The 13,753-nt window shown below is 37.0% G+C and overlaps 2 protein-coding genes and 1 long non-coding RNA gene across 24 annotated transcripts in view; 1 reads left to right on the forward strand and 2 right to left on the reverse strand.

The window, feature by feature from the left end:
- LOC149678008 (uncharacterized) overlaps window positions 1-13,753 on the reverse strand; it is a 136,642-nt gene that overhangs the window by 35,404 nt on the left and 87,485 nt on the right. The window lies entirely within an intron of this gene.
- LOC149678010 (uncharacterized) lies at window positions 6,026-7,722 on the forward strand. 20 transcript variants are annotated; one of them, XR_016366004.1, is made up of 6 exons: window positions 6,026-6,704; window positions 6,792-6,870; window positions 6,956-7,048; window positions 7,122-7,144; window positions 7,212-7,396; window positions 7,487-7,722. XR_016366004.1 is itself a non-coding variant. In XM_089836037.1 (6 exons), the coding sequence occupies exons 1-5, from the start codon at window positions 6,627-6,629 to the stop codon at window positions 7,320-7,322; spliced, it is 249 nt and encodes an 82-aa protein (XP_089692163.1). In that variant the 5' UTR covers window positions 6,026-6,626; the 3' UTR covers window positions 7,323-7,396; window positions 7,484-7,722. The 20 variants fall into 20 exon arrangements, 7 of the variants coding, with proteins under 7 accessions (XP_089692163.1, XP_089692162.1, XP_089692158.1 ...); XM_089836037.1 differs by lacking the exon at window positions 6,792-6,870 and having other exon boundaries at window positions 7,212-7,261; window positions 7,318-7,396; window positions 7,484-7,722; XM_089836036.1 differs by lacking the exon at window positions 6,792-6,870 and having other exon boundaries at window positions 7,212-7,261; window positions 7,318-7,396.
- Window positions 7,482-10,141, reverse strand: LOC149678011 (uncharacterized). Its single transcript, XR_016366010.1, has 2 exons — window positions 10,104-10,141; window positions 7,482-10,046 (listed from the first exon to the last, which is right to left on the reverse strand). It is a non-coding gene; the product is annotated as an uncharacterized LOC149678011 (long non-coding RNA).

Here is a 13,753-nt window from a genome sequence, read left to right on the forward strand (position 1 = left end):
TACGGGGCAGGTATGTGCTTATGAAAGGTATTTTAAGCACGTAACCGCGTATACAAAAAGAAAAAAGAAACAATATGGCACCACTATTTTTAAAGAGAGGACCGAAAAAGAGAGAGTGAGAGTGAGAGAGAGAGAGAGAGAGAGTTGCTCCCCTATAGTTGATGCCTTCATTTTCTACGAAACACTAATTCAAAGCAAAAAACGTTAGTGTTAGACAGCTTACAGTTTTCTATACCACCGCTAGTAGCAAGACAGAAATTAGTACGAAAACTCCACCTGAACTCCTTAAACTGTTTAGAAATAGTTCTAAGGATAATAATTAACAACGTTGCTACCAAATTCGCATATCTATTTGAAATTATTTTTAGTAACAAACTAATACACTGAAATTACAAAGTTAGAATGACCTTCGACATTCTAGAATAGCAATTTTAATTTCCTTAGTTAAGACGCCCTCGCATTGCAGTTTAAGATCCTTACACGATTCCGATCATTAGGAAACTAAACAAAATTTTTAAATTATGACAAATTGCCAATGCATGCAGTATTTGATTTTCTTCTTTTAATTTTTTTTAAATTGGCAACTGCAATTGTCAATAGCAGATACATCCGGTGTCTTGGATGGATTTTAAGGAAATGCAAATGTCTCGAATCTCGTTAGATGTTTTCCTTAGCGATTAACGACACCCCCTCCCACCCCGTTCCTCGTTAAAAAATTAATTGGCTTCCAGAAGAATACAGATTGCGTATAGTCTATGAGTCGCCGTTTCTCAAAGGAAATTAAGCGATTTAAAACACACTATTCAATGGGAAACCAAGCTGCTAAAGGAGTATAACTGGTGAGGAAGCAATGGGGGCAAGGAGCAAACATCCGATGAATTTCCCCAGAGATTAAAAGGAATTAGGAAAACGTACAACGAGATTCAAATGTATCGCGAATGTATTGGGCGAAGTTGAAGCGCATTGATATACGTAATGTTTAAACTCATTCAGAAGAAAGTAGCGCGCTTGGATTATGCTATATAGGCTTAAGGTTTGGTTCATTTACAAATCGTGATATATAGCTATAGTTCTCGGAATCGAATTTATCTTAAAAATTTGCATAACTTTTCTTTAAGTAGTAATTATTCAACAGTTTATTCATGGTTTGAAATGAGAAAGATTTATGGTATCAACAACAATAGTGCGAGTTTTAAAATTAAAAACTAAAGGTTTTAACGCGTATTAAGTATTAACACGGGAAGGTAATATTATTTATGGTTTTGAGTTAAAAAACTGAGATATTTCGAAAGCCGAACTTCCAGGGGTAAACCTAATAATGTATTTTCTACCAGCCCCTGTAAAACTCCAGCCCGCAATACACCGGTGTACCTAATTTTTAATTTTTTTTTTCTATAACTGCGTATCTCCCTAATTCTGTACCAATTCTGTATTTTTTGAAATCAAATTGAATCCCTAATTACGATCTACAATTATCAATAAAGACAATAAAAACTATTAAAACCCTAAGGCTTAAATTTTCTCTTTCAAAATGAAGGGGTTTTGTTGTATTTGTGCCGCAAATGACTTTTCAACCAAATGTAATTGTTACCTGGCGTAATTTCAACTGTATAAAAATATACATTGTGTGGCGGAGAGGGTAAGTTAAATACGCATAATAAATTATCTAAATTTTAATAAATGACATTGGTAAAAAATGCGTTGGCGCTGATAAGGTGCAGGGAATTTTTGTATATTTGGCAGTTTCTGCTTAAGCAGCTCCGTAAAAAAAGGCGCGAATAAAATCGATCTTTGAATTTTTTTATCGTAGTTGGGATATTTTGGCGGTTTTGACGTTCATATAATCCATTGGTTTTAGATTCAACGGCTTCTCCACTTTTTTTAATTTCCATATTTATTACCATTTTATAGGTCACTTTCGGCAATAGTTTGACCCCCACCCCACCCCGTGCCCCCCGTACCCCTTCTATAATATTGATTGAACCCTCTCAACCCCAAGCCTTTCGTGGCCCCGCTTAGATAAGAGTGGCGTACTAAACAGACCAATTTTAGCCCAAGGACAACGTTCCTTAACACAATTATTAGTTCGAACGAGACCCGATCCGCAGTTCATTAAAAATATGCCAAAAATTTATTTACCGTGGTAAGAATATTTGAGATTTGAAGGTAAAGAGACGAGGCAGGGTTGCCAAAATTTGAAAAGAGAAAAAATATTCAGAGTATGCAAATTTTCCTGACAAAAGTTGTCAATGATTAGAGTACATTTGTTAGAATAAATCAACGCATATATTGGAACATTCAACGTCGCAATTTGAGTAACAGCCCAACGAAATCTTCCCAACTAAAATCAAATTCCCTAATTTGGTTAAAATTCATAAAATTCCCTGGTTTTCCAAATTTTCCCTGAGCCATGAAGGCCTGATGATGTCCGCGGTGTTTAATATGTCTAGGCGCAATATAGTGTGTGGGCCATTTAAGAGTGGCGTGGCGAACGGGTGATGAGTTCGCTGGATGGGGGTGGGGTCGTACCCCCAGGGTCTACTTTTGGGGCAACGTCTTTCCCCAATAAAATAACCCTAGCGCTGTTCTTCCAAGATAGCAGCGACTCCCTCCCCCCAAACCCCCAATATATAATATTGGATTTTTTTTCTCTTTACCGGTGCCGACATAATACAAATGCATTTCATCAAATCGCTCATAGCGAGCCGTTTAACTTAGTGGAGCCAATAGGGACGAATACGAGGGTTATGAATATTTTGCGAAACTTGTAGAACTTTTCAACGTTGCTTTAGGCTAGGGGCAACGGCGGAGAGAGAATACTAATCGAAACTGCAACGATCTTCTTTATATTTCTGCAGGGGGAAGCGGCGCCTCTTACCGATTGTCTTTGTCCGACACGACTCGACGCTATGATGGACTAGGCGCTCTTCCAGCCCGAGTACCACTCAACGCCCCGGCCTGCTCCAACACAAGAAAGGAAGACACACTCTCATTCAATAACGTTGTAACTAACAATTGGTCCAGAGATTCAAAATGAAATTTTCAAATTAAACTAGCCCTTACTTTAAAAGGATATTCAGGAAGTAAGGAAAATATCCACTTCTAACTGGATGCACGGTCATGAAGGGTCAGTAGAGAGCAAGGACGCGGTAGCCGAATTGCCATATCTACAAAACATCGATCTTCCTAAAATTGTTCGCAGTGCAAATCCATCGATACTTGTTATTTGTGTCAAGTTCAACTATAAGACTCGTTAAGAAGCAATTTTGACGTAGAAGTAATTGTGTAGTGTAAACGCGTCTAACTTTTGCTCATACGGGTCATTTGCAATGACCTATTGTAGTTGGGAACCAAAGCAAAAGTTGGACCATAAAAAGGATACTTGGTCAAGCAAGCAGCTAGCCCTTTGGTATCTCGAGAGTGCCAGAAACAGCTATGTTTCAACACCTTACGTCCCGATACTAAGGTTACCTACCCCTTTGTTTTACCGCCGAAATGATTTATTTAATTTATTATCCTAGTTAAAATTCAATAAAAAGAATATTTGGTGAGATACGACATTATGGCTCTGAGAGTAGATTTCATTCATCTTACAATAGATCATAAGAGTAAGGAGTTATAAGTACAAAGAGACGAAGGTGGATGGTGGGGGAGAAGGGGTGGCTGAAAATCGATTGGCTTTGACGAATATTGGAAGGAGAGGGGATGGGTGGTTGGGGCTTGTACCTCGGGGGCCTTTTCCAGAAAAAGATCATATATGAACAAGGGCCAATGTAAAGATTCGTAAGAACTAGCTGCAACTTACAGATATCTAACAAAAGAATAACAGAACAGACGAGGGGAGGCACAATTTCAAAAAACCTGGGGTAAAACTTCCCCCCTAAAAGTTAATATAACCAATCAGATGAATTCCACCACTTGAAGTTCTCCGCCATTTTGAGGGAAATGGCTGCCAAATTTTCTACATTTTCTATGACTATTTCCTTAATTGGAATTTTTCCTGGCCCTAAACCGTATTTGAACTCTCAGACTTGGTTACATTTTCACTGTCCCCTATTGTAAACTGATTCGTAAACCTTCACTAGGCCTATTTTTTAAGAAAATTCCATGTTAAATTCCACAAGAGATACTCAAAAAACCAGCCAAGAATAGCGTAAGACGATTGTAGGTATCCGACCCCTTTGGCCGTTCCTGGCATCAAATAGCTAGGCCCTCTTATATATTCTTAAGGCCCTCCCCCCTTCACCCTCCGCCATTATTCCAAGCTATTTTGTCTCCGAATTTTTTTCTATATTCTCTTCTCTTTTCGGAGAGAGATTCACCCTCCGATTCTTTATAGTTGCTTTTCTTTTCAAAAAAAGAAGGGATTTCTTTGATTTCTGCCAAGGATATCTATTATACGCGAGAAAGCAAAATACAACCTCCCAGCTCCAACCCCACCCCACTCCTCCCACTTATTGTAACATCACGTGATCATGATCCTAATTACATTATTAATTAATTATTGAGAAATGATTCAATAATGATTTAAGTTCAATGAGCTTTCCAACAAAACGGGGCATGATACGGTCAAAGGCAAATAGAATAAATGGAAAGTGAGCGGTAAGGAGACCAAGGTGACAATTAAGATTGTAATTAGCAACGAGGTTTAATTGCGCTACTAAATCGACGATAATCTTCGAGAAGACCAAAATGTAATTTCTAAGGAGCTGCCAAATCTAATTCAATTGACTTACATATTTAAAAAAAAATATAACTGTTAGTATTAGAGTGATCACTGATTGGTCTCTAGCCACAGAAGCTAGTCCTTAGAAAGACACCAAGACTTGCAGGGTTGGTACACGTCGTGAACTTAATTTTACTCGTAACACCATACAAAAAATCCAGGCCTATACCTAATTACTTTCTATTATCCATATTTTGCTTTGATAAAACTCCCCGTAACTCTGTTTCAAGACCAACTAAGTAAAATGCAAGAATACCACGTGATAGCAGAGATTACGTAGAGTAATACCCCCTGCATCACGAAACTATTTCTTACAGTTATAACATCACCATAATCAAACTAATCAGACAGACAAAAAGTAGTCTTTCATTTTTCTACTAACTTCGATTTAATTTATCATGATCACTTTCCTTTTTTCCCCCTGGTGGGGGGTAGTTCACGGGGGGAAGGGGCTGGAAATCTTTTCTTTATAGTCAGCCGTAGTGAATTGAAAGAGTTTTGGAAGTCAATAAGTTTTAATCAAAGGAAAAAAAGCTTCCCTGTTCGATTCCCCCTATAAAGATAAAAGCGTATCCCCTCCCTCCCTCCCCCACTCTCTGTGCGTCCCCCCCCCCACCGATTCTCAGTTATCTTAAAGCTGTCATTTACAGGAGCTGGGCGGGGGGGGGCGCCGTACCACATCTTTTTATACGCGCGAATTTTTCTTACACATTTTGCAAAAATTTACGATATACAAAAAGGCATCATACTAAAAAAATATATCTGAATATATTCAATTTGATCAAGAATATTCAACAAATAAAGGGTCACGAGTAAAGATGCAACTCGTAAATAGTGTTATACAGTTTCCATTAAAGGTTTATTTTTTGCCGTTCCCACAGTGTTGCCAGGCCGTTAGTGAGTCAATAGATAAAGGCTAGCAGTTCAGTTTCAATGGTATTTGATTCACAAAGGGCCTGACAACACTGCACTGACATTTAAGAATTATCTACTGCCTTCCCGCGACCCTATTTAATTCCGCTATAAAACCTAACTTCGTAGAAAAAATAATATAAAGTATTTGATAACTTCTTCAATGGTATTTTAATCTACTTCTGAAATTTATTTTATTTATTTTTTTTTAGTTACATTGCTCCGGGGTAGTTTTAGAATCGGGTTTTTTCTCATCGTTAGAATTTCAACGTTCACCCTATAACAATGTATAACATTGTATAAAACTTTTATTTGCAAACCAAAAACTAGTCTAGGAAGGTTAATGGAAAATTAAAAGTGAACTTTTTTTTTCAGTAACCTCACAAGGAATTCTGAGAGAGCGGTTGCTCTCTTAGATAAGACCTCATACTGCGTTTAATGTATAAGGGTGGTTTTTTGATTCGATGTAACTTTTTTCCTATCATGGTTACTGCTTTGAAAAAATTCCACTGAACTAAAATTCGGACCCTTAATATGTGGTTAAATTTTCAAAGAGATCCCTCCATTAGTTTTTATTATAGAAAATAAAGTTGCTAAGGGTGGTTTTCATTTCAATAAAAAAATTCAGACATTTTGGCAAAAAAAGGGAAATTTTCCCATAGGAATAACATGGGAAATGTTTGCTGTGATAGCCAAATGGTCTCGACCATTTTTTGAAGACTATTTATTCGATAGGTCTGAAAATGGTTTTAAATGAAAGGTTGAACATTTTTCTGGTGCCTTTCGAAGTTTTATTGAAAACAATTAATATTAAGTATTACTTTTTGTACTTTTAAGCACATACTTAAACTTACGACCTTTTATTCTGTTGGACTTACGTGGTATAATCCTAGCTAAAATCATAGAGAAACGTACTGTTGGACTTACGCTGTTTTACCGCTAATATAGCGAAGTTTTTTGTTGACTAATTGCGTCGTCCGCTCTGTTTATGGACGAGCTTAACACGAATTTTTCCACTTTTCATCTAAAAGAAGGGGTTAATCAGTCCCAATTTTATTTTATTCTCGTAAGTTAAACTTCATTATAATTTAATACAAAAGAATTTAAAGTTAAGATTTAGCCGATAATTCTTAAATTCACTGATTTCACTAAGCCTCGGTCAAAAGTTCAAGACAGGCTGATTGTACTATTGTAGACTAGAGACCAATTGGCCGTGTTGCTTTCGTTTTAAGGTGTTTCACCTGGTGCCATTGGCCAACGATAGCCGCTAATTAGGTAATTTGTTTAAATTAAATCAATTTTTGTTGTTTAAAGTAGATCAATGCAAACTACGCACAAGGGTTCGTTCCCTGGTTTCTCGACTGGTGCCGTCAGGCAACGGTTACCGCTACGAAGATACGTTTTTTACTGGTAAAATAAATGATAGATTCAATCACACTATCACTAAACCCTGTCACCAAATCAACCAATATTTTTAATTCAGGTTCTTCCAATCATTTGTACTAGGTAACAATTGAATTATTAATTATTTTGCGCCCATTCTAACGTTACCTAAGAAAACAATAATGGCCAGATTGCCAACGATAAACGCTACAGAGATTATGTCTGGTGCAACCGCCAACGGTAACCACTGCGTAGATCATTTTGTTTGTTTAAATAAGTGGTAAAATAATTGATAGATTAAATCACACGATCACTAAACCATGTCAACAAACCAACCAATGTTTTTATCCCGGCTCTTGCAATCATTTTTATTAGGTAACAGTTACGTTTTTAATTACTATTTATAACCGCTATTTAGAATAAACCCTTTGGTTTAAATTGATACATTTTTGATGTTTAAAGTAGATTAATTCAAACTACGCAGAAGGGTTCATTCCCTGGTTTCTAGACTGGTGCCAGCAGCCAACGGTTACCGCTACGAAGATACGTTTTTTGCTGGTAAAATAAATGATAGATTCAATCACACTATCACCATCACTAATTCCATTAAAGGGATGTACAGTGTGTTAATTAATTAATATAAATTTTGGATAAATATGTAACACACTATCATTATTAAATTTCTGAAGAGAGGGAAAAAAGGTTGAAATTAAATTTTTTTAAATTTAAAAAGCAAATTTGGCGCAGAAAAAACCCAGCACCTGAAGCCTGTCTTATAAAATTTTCACAAGATGATTCGTTCAAGAATGTCTAGAATTAAGTCGCAATAATAGAAGTAATAAATATTTCACCTAAGTCAGCTGATTTGGCCAGGCAGGGCATAGCCCACTCGATCCATGCTCACGGACGCAGCTCTGCATCTTGCGTCGTATTACGCGTGATCGAGTGGGCTATGGGCAGGGTAAACAAATACGGGGCTGCCAGGCTGTCTCTTATACCACAATGATGGTCATTATCCTTTACGAGAAATGCTTCCTTGTCCAGTGTGGGAAATAAGGCGGTGGCACAGGGCAAATGACCAGTTTGAAAATTAAACCACGGGACCACTAAGAAAATTCAAGGGTAACCAGAGTCCAGACATTAACTGAAAAAGTTTAATTGTCCAATTCCTAAGTTTAGCATACGACGTGACCAGGTCAATTATTATTATATACATAGTTTACAGGCGTGGAGGATTCCTACCACTAACACAAGGAGACCAAGCAACAAAGAGTGTAAAATCGTCTGCTATTTTACACTCTAAGTTGCCAGGTCTCCTTGTGCAAATGGTATGAATCCTCCACGCCTGTAAACTATGTATAGCGCGAGCAGCTTTCGTCCATGAGCGCGGATCGAGTGGGCTATGCTTGCAGGCAGAAACTTTGTCTCAGTTAGACGAAAGAGGGTAGAAAGAGGGGGAGTAGAAGCTAGCGGCTTTGGCAAGGCATTTTGGGTGTTCTCGCTTTTCTTTTTGGTTTATTTGTTATATTTTCCTCCTAATATCCGGTTCACCGTATTTCAACCAATAAGAGGGCAGAGAAAGATGCGCGCGCACACCGGAAGCTTAGAGGTAAACTTTCAAATCGAGAACACTCCAGCCAAGCCTTCTACTCCCCCTCTTTCTACCCTCTTTGGTTAGACTGCTACAACGAAAACCGAAAACTAGTAACATAAGTCCAAGCCAGTCATCTGAAAGACTCAAAACGATGACTCTGATTCTTCTGAATTTGAAATATCAGTAGAAATCATTCTAGATAATCCTCAGAGTTATTTTAAATATTTTAATACTCAAAGTCAGGGGATAAAGAAAGGCCAAAATAATTTTAGTATGGAAATTTGATGTTTTCAGTGATAATTTAATCTCATTGGTGATAACTGATTAACTGGTACCTGAAACCATTAGTAACTAACTAGCAATATTAGGTCCCTTATGCTTACGCTCCCCTATATTTATGTTTGTGCTTAGTGCAGATTTTGAAAATGCAACAGTTTCTTAACAATCTTAATTAAAATGAAGACTGAAGGAACAGATATTAATAAAAAATGTCTTCGTGGACAAAGACTAGAAAAAGTAAATGATAAGAGAACAAAATGGAATGACCGAAGTAACAGATATTAAATTTTTCAGTTTAAAGACATGATTATAAAGCATCAATTTTTTGAAAAAAAATACTTATCTTCGTTTTTTTCACCAAAATTACATTTCTTCAAAAATTTTGAATCATGAAATTTTCCATTCTTTTCAAAATGGTTCGTGTCAAAGCTTTACTATATAACAGATACATGCGACATCGTTTATATTTACAGCTAGATTTCCAGTGTGGTCCATGATAGAAACAGTTCCTCGTTAGTGATATTTAAAAGGATTGCAGCTTTTAATTTGAACTACGATACGTTTTAATACTGGAAACTAAACCCAATAGTGAAATAAATACACAGCCCACCATTTTGTCGGTGTCCATTTACGTGTTTCGTGTTATCCGTTGATCTACAATGTGTTCCTCATAAATAGCAAGTCGAAGTCGTACCAAACTAATTCAATCACAACTTTTAAAACAGTTCTCATGCACTCAAGTTTCTTGTTAATAATATCTTTTATCCAAATTTTGATGATTGATTTATAAAACATTTTAAATCGTCGACCCAAAAAATGGGACCCAATCGAATCGTGGTCGTATAAATGCAGGCGCAAAACCAAAGCACCCTAATGCGACGTTTAAAATGTCAATCATGATGAAAGATAAAATTTCTTCCTTCGGTTGCATTTAGTCGTTTTAATTTCGAAAAGAGGAACCTTTAAAAATAAACCATATCCATACTCGGATATTTATTCTAATCCTTTTCATTCGAAAACTGTTAATACCAAAAAGGATATATCGAATGAATCTTTCTTTCGAAAACAATGCTGCCAATGTAATTTTGGTGAAAAAAACGAAGATAAGTATTTTTTTTCAAAAAATTGATGCTTTATAATCATGTCTTTAAACTGAAAAATTTAATATCTGTTACTTCGGTCATTCCATTTTGTTCTCTTATCATTTACTTTTTCTAGTCTTTGTCCACGAAGACATTTTTTATTAAATAAGGTCTGCCTATTTAATTTTTAATTATTTTTTAAAATTAAAATTGCTTATTTTCATAGATGACTTTTTAAATATTAAAATTGGAATTTTTTAACGCCTGGTGGGTTGCTTTTCGGCAGACACGGGTGTACCGCGGGTGAAACATTTCTACAGGGGCCGTACAATTAACATGGGGAAGAAAACCCCTGAATGCTGGCTTCACTTGCAATACATTATTTCATTTAACAGAAATATTTAATTTCTTTAATAAATTAAATTGAAATAAAATTTTACTATAGCTCTCAAGATGATGGATAAATAATAGTCATCGAGTTATCAAAATAAACAAATTAAAATTTGTATTTAAAGTTTTCCGAATTTTGAAATTAGCGGAGAGCGATCCGATATAATTGGTGAAATAGCGTAAATACTTGGTCCTTGGAGACGATGTTAATTGCATTTGTATTAATTGGTAGGCAGACGCCGTCACGACGCGAGAGCTTCCAAGGAATGGATGGGGGGAGGGGAGTGTCCGGAAGGGCAGGGGGGGCGTGGTTAAAGTTGGATGCTCGAGTTGAGGAAACAAGGTTTCTATTAAAGAGGCAGGGAACCCTTATTGTAGAGTACAGCACCACCAGTACAGGAGTGGGATTTTCTCGGGGGGGGGGGGGCGAGGGGTTAATCGAATTGGGCCGCCCCAATAAAAGTTTTCTAGGGGCCCCGACGGATACTCCGAGAGCGACCGGAGGCCCAAAGTTAAAGAACTCTTAGCTACCCGGGGACCAATACTCGCCCCCTCCCCTACCTCAACCCTGCTACAACTCTATCGGAAGTCAATCGCCCAACTACGGAACACCAAAAGTACATCAACACAAAGATATCTAGATCTTTCCAAATTGTACTCGGTTTCATTTCATAAATAATTTACTTCATTAAAATTTATGCATTTGGATTCAAATTTGTATTTCTAAAGAGGATCAGAAAATTAAAGGCTCTTTCAGACGATACAAATTTTTGACTCACTTAGATGAGTCAATTTGAGTTGAGTGAACTAGTTGGGACATGCGAACAGAAGTTGGATTGCAAGATGAATCCACAAATTATAAATTGATCAACAGTGTCGAATTTTTGCTGACTCAACTTCTTCACCCATCTACTTGAGTTGTATCGTCAGAAAAAGTATTGTAGCGGTCAAACGTTCAATGCAAATTTTGTAAAAATGTTTTAAAGTCACCAATATCTAAAGAATGAAGACATCAGTGTACTTAAATGGCTCTCTCGTGCTGGTATCCATATCTTTCGCCTTGATCTACTTCGGGCAAGTTTGAGTATAGACGCGTGGACTCATGGGAAATGTCTACAGTATATTGAGTATATTGGAGTAGAGAGGGGGGTGGGAGGGAGTCAGTGTAGGATTGTAGTCTCTTTCGTTGGTTGGTCCATGGGGAACGACAAAAAGTCTCCTATCGACAATATACAAGTCAATCCAAGATTAGGCTTAGCATCCCAGGACTAACCACGAACAAGAAGGAATACAACTCGCTCGCTAACGATTACCGCCCAATTTCTTCAACTTCCCATATATTTCGTTTCGATTCCCCTTTGGTCCATGGACCAGTCCAAAAAACCAGTAAAAAAAACCCTCCAGAAACTTTTCTCTACAAAGCTGATAATTGTTTATTTTAGATGGAAAGTTTTTATTACTCTTTCAAAGGGGAACTCAAATGACCGCGGCTTCGTGCCTAGGTTAAAACAATTTTGGGAAACCGAGTCTTTTAAAAATGGCGACTGAAAATCTCCCCATGCATAATGTAAAGTTGATTTAGGGACATTTTAATCAAGAAGTCATTCTTTTAATAAGAGATTCAAACAGTTGAAAGACCGTAAACCCCCCTCCATTCCGCGACCCCCCCCCGTAGCTTCCTTGGCACGACAATGTTTTAATCAAAAAACGGCTACTTATTTCCCCAAAGCGATATTCTATCTTAGCTCTCGAAGTTCTTTCTTGAAAGTCGTACTTAAATGATAACCGATACAGTGCGGCTGCAGTAACGTTAACAACCGCTTGCAAGCTTAATATTATCTTTGGTCGGACACTGTAGTATCCCTTGATGGAGGATTGCCTCGGGCGGCTTGATTTTATTAAGCTTTAGCCTCAGTTTAATATTATCTTATATAACTAAGTCCGTATTCTCAACGTGACCAACTATAAGTCAAATAATTAACCAACAAGTAATCTTATAGAGGCCCTTTCTTGTTTTACTACGGCCGGGTTTACTGTTTTGTCGATGGTACAAAACTGCGTTCAGTCGTACCTAGCGAAAACACCGGTTGTATTTAATTGTGTCATCGGTTAATGTCGCTGAACAGGGTCAGTAATCTTTAAATCACATTTGACATTTTGAATGGTCAAGTCTTTAGGCCTACTCTTAAGTTAATTAAGTTACCATAGCTCCAGATTCAAAGGCATATCCTTTCCGGAAACACAACTGCCCGTTTTCGAAATGCCAATAAAAAGTGGCAATTTTCAAGTTGTATTGACATCAAGTGTCGATTAGTGACCATGACGCGTGTCACAAAGACGAGGCTGTCCATGGCGGCTTAGCGACTTAGATTACGGAACTAGTTTCTTTGTGATTTAAGGTGAATTCATTAGATTGGGAGTAGAAGCAAATTCTCCCGACTTCCAACGAGAAATTCGAATCCACAAACATTCGTTGAATTGGAAGTAATAGGTTCAAAGGCAGACATTAATGCATTATTTCCCAATTACCCCAGGGCTATTTTTACCGCTTCTATTTGGTTGGATATTCCAACCCCCCCCTTTTTTTCTTGATAAAAGGTTGGCGGTGATCTTATTAAGTTTGAAAAAAGGTTTCGTATTCAAATGTAAACGAAACGAAATCATTCGAATAATAACAACGTGCCCAAAAGCGTGCCCTAATCTACATTTAAAGAAACAAGAGAGTATGCATTCTGTATATGCCTACGCAAAACAACCTACGACATAGCACGGCTATATCAAATACCTTTTACTCTTTATGGGTTTAAGCGAGTTAATATTAAAGGCTTTAAAGGAAATTATGTTTGCCTGCAGTGCATGGTTTCTCATTTCAAAATTCCATGACAGTCTAATAATACCATTATCAAGTTTCCCTAAACCAATTTTAATTTCCACTTTTAATTGTTTGTCTATTGAAAAGTTTAAATTGTGGTGGCTCAAATGTCCATCCAGTACCATGACCTTTTACTACTAGGCCTACTATAGATGAAAATGACCCCAACAATTATACGAAATTCCCAGACTTCTAATATTACAATTATAAAATACCCAGACTTTAATTCCCTGATTTCTATTTTCAAAACCCAAGACTTTTACACAAATTCCAGGTTCTGTAGCATCCTCTAGAGTGTTTCTTTTTTCCCATTTAACCGAAAGAGTGTATAGAAGAATGAATATTGGAAGTTGTGACAAGCTACAGTTTGACAACTGGCACATGTCATTGGTATAGCAGAGTATTGGACAAAATACCTTTACCTTCTAACAATACAGTTAAACAATATATGTTTAACTGCTCGTGATGGTGATTTATTTAATTATTTAAACTTCTAGCTTAGTTCGTCCAAGAAG

The sequence above is a fragment of the Phalangium opilio genome, unplaced genomic scaffold, assembly GCF_054372755.1.
Source record: "Phalangium opilio isolate 3A_F unplaced genomic scaffold, DU_Popi_V2 ptg000042l_1, whole genome shotgun sequence".
NCBI classification, from domain to species: Eukaryota; Metazoa; Arthropoda; class Arachnida; order Opiliones; family Phalangiidae; genus Phalangium; species Phalangium opilio.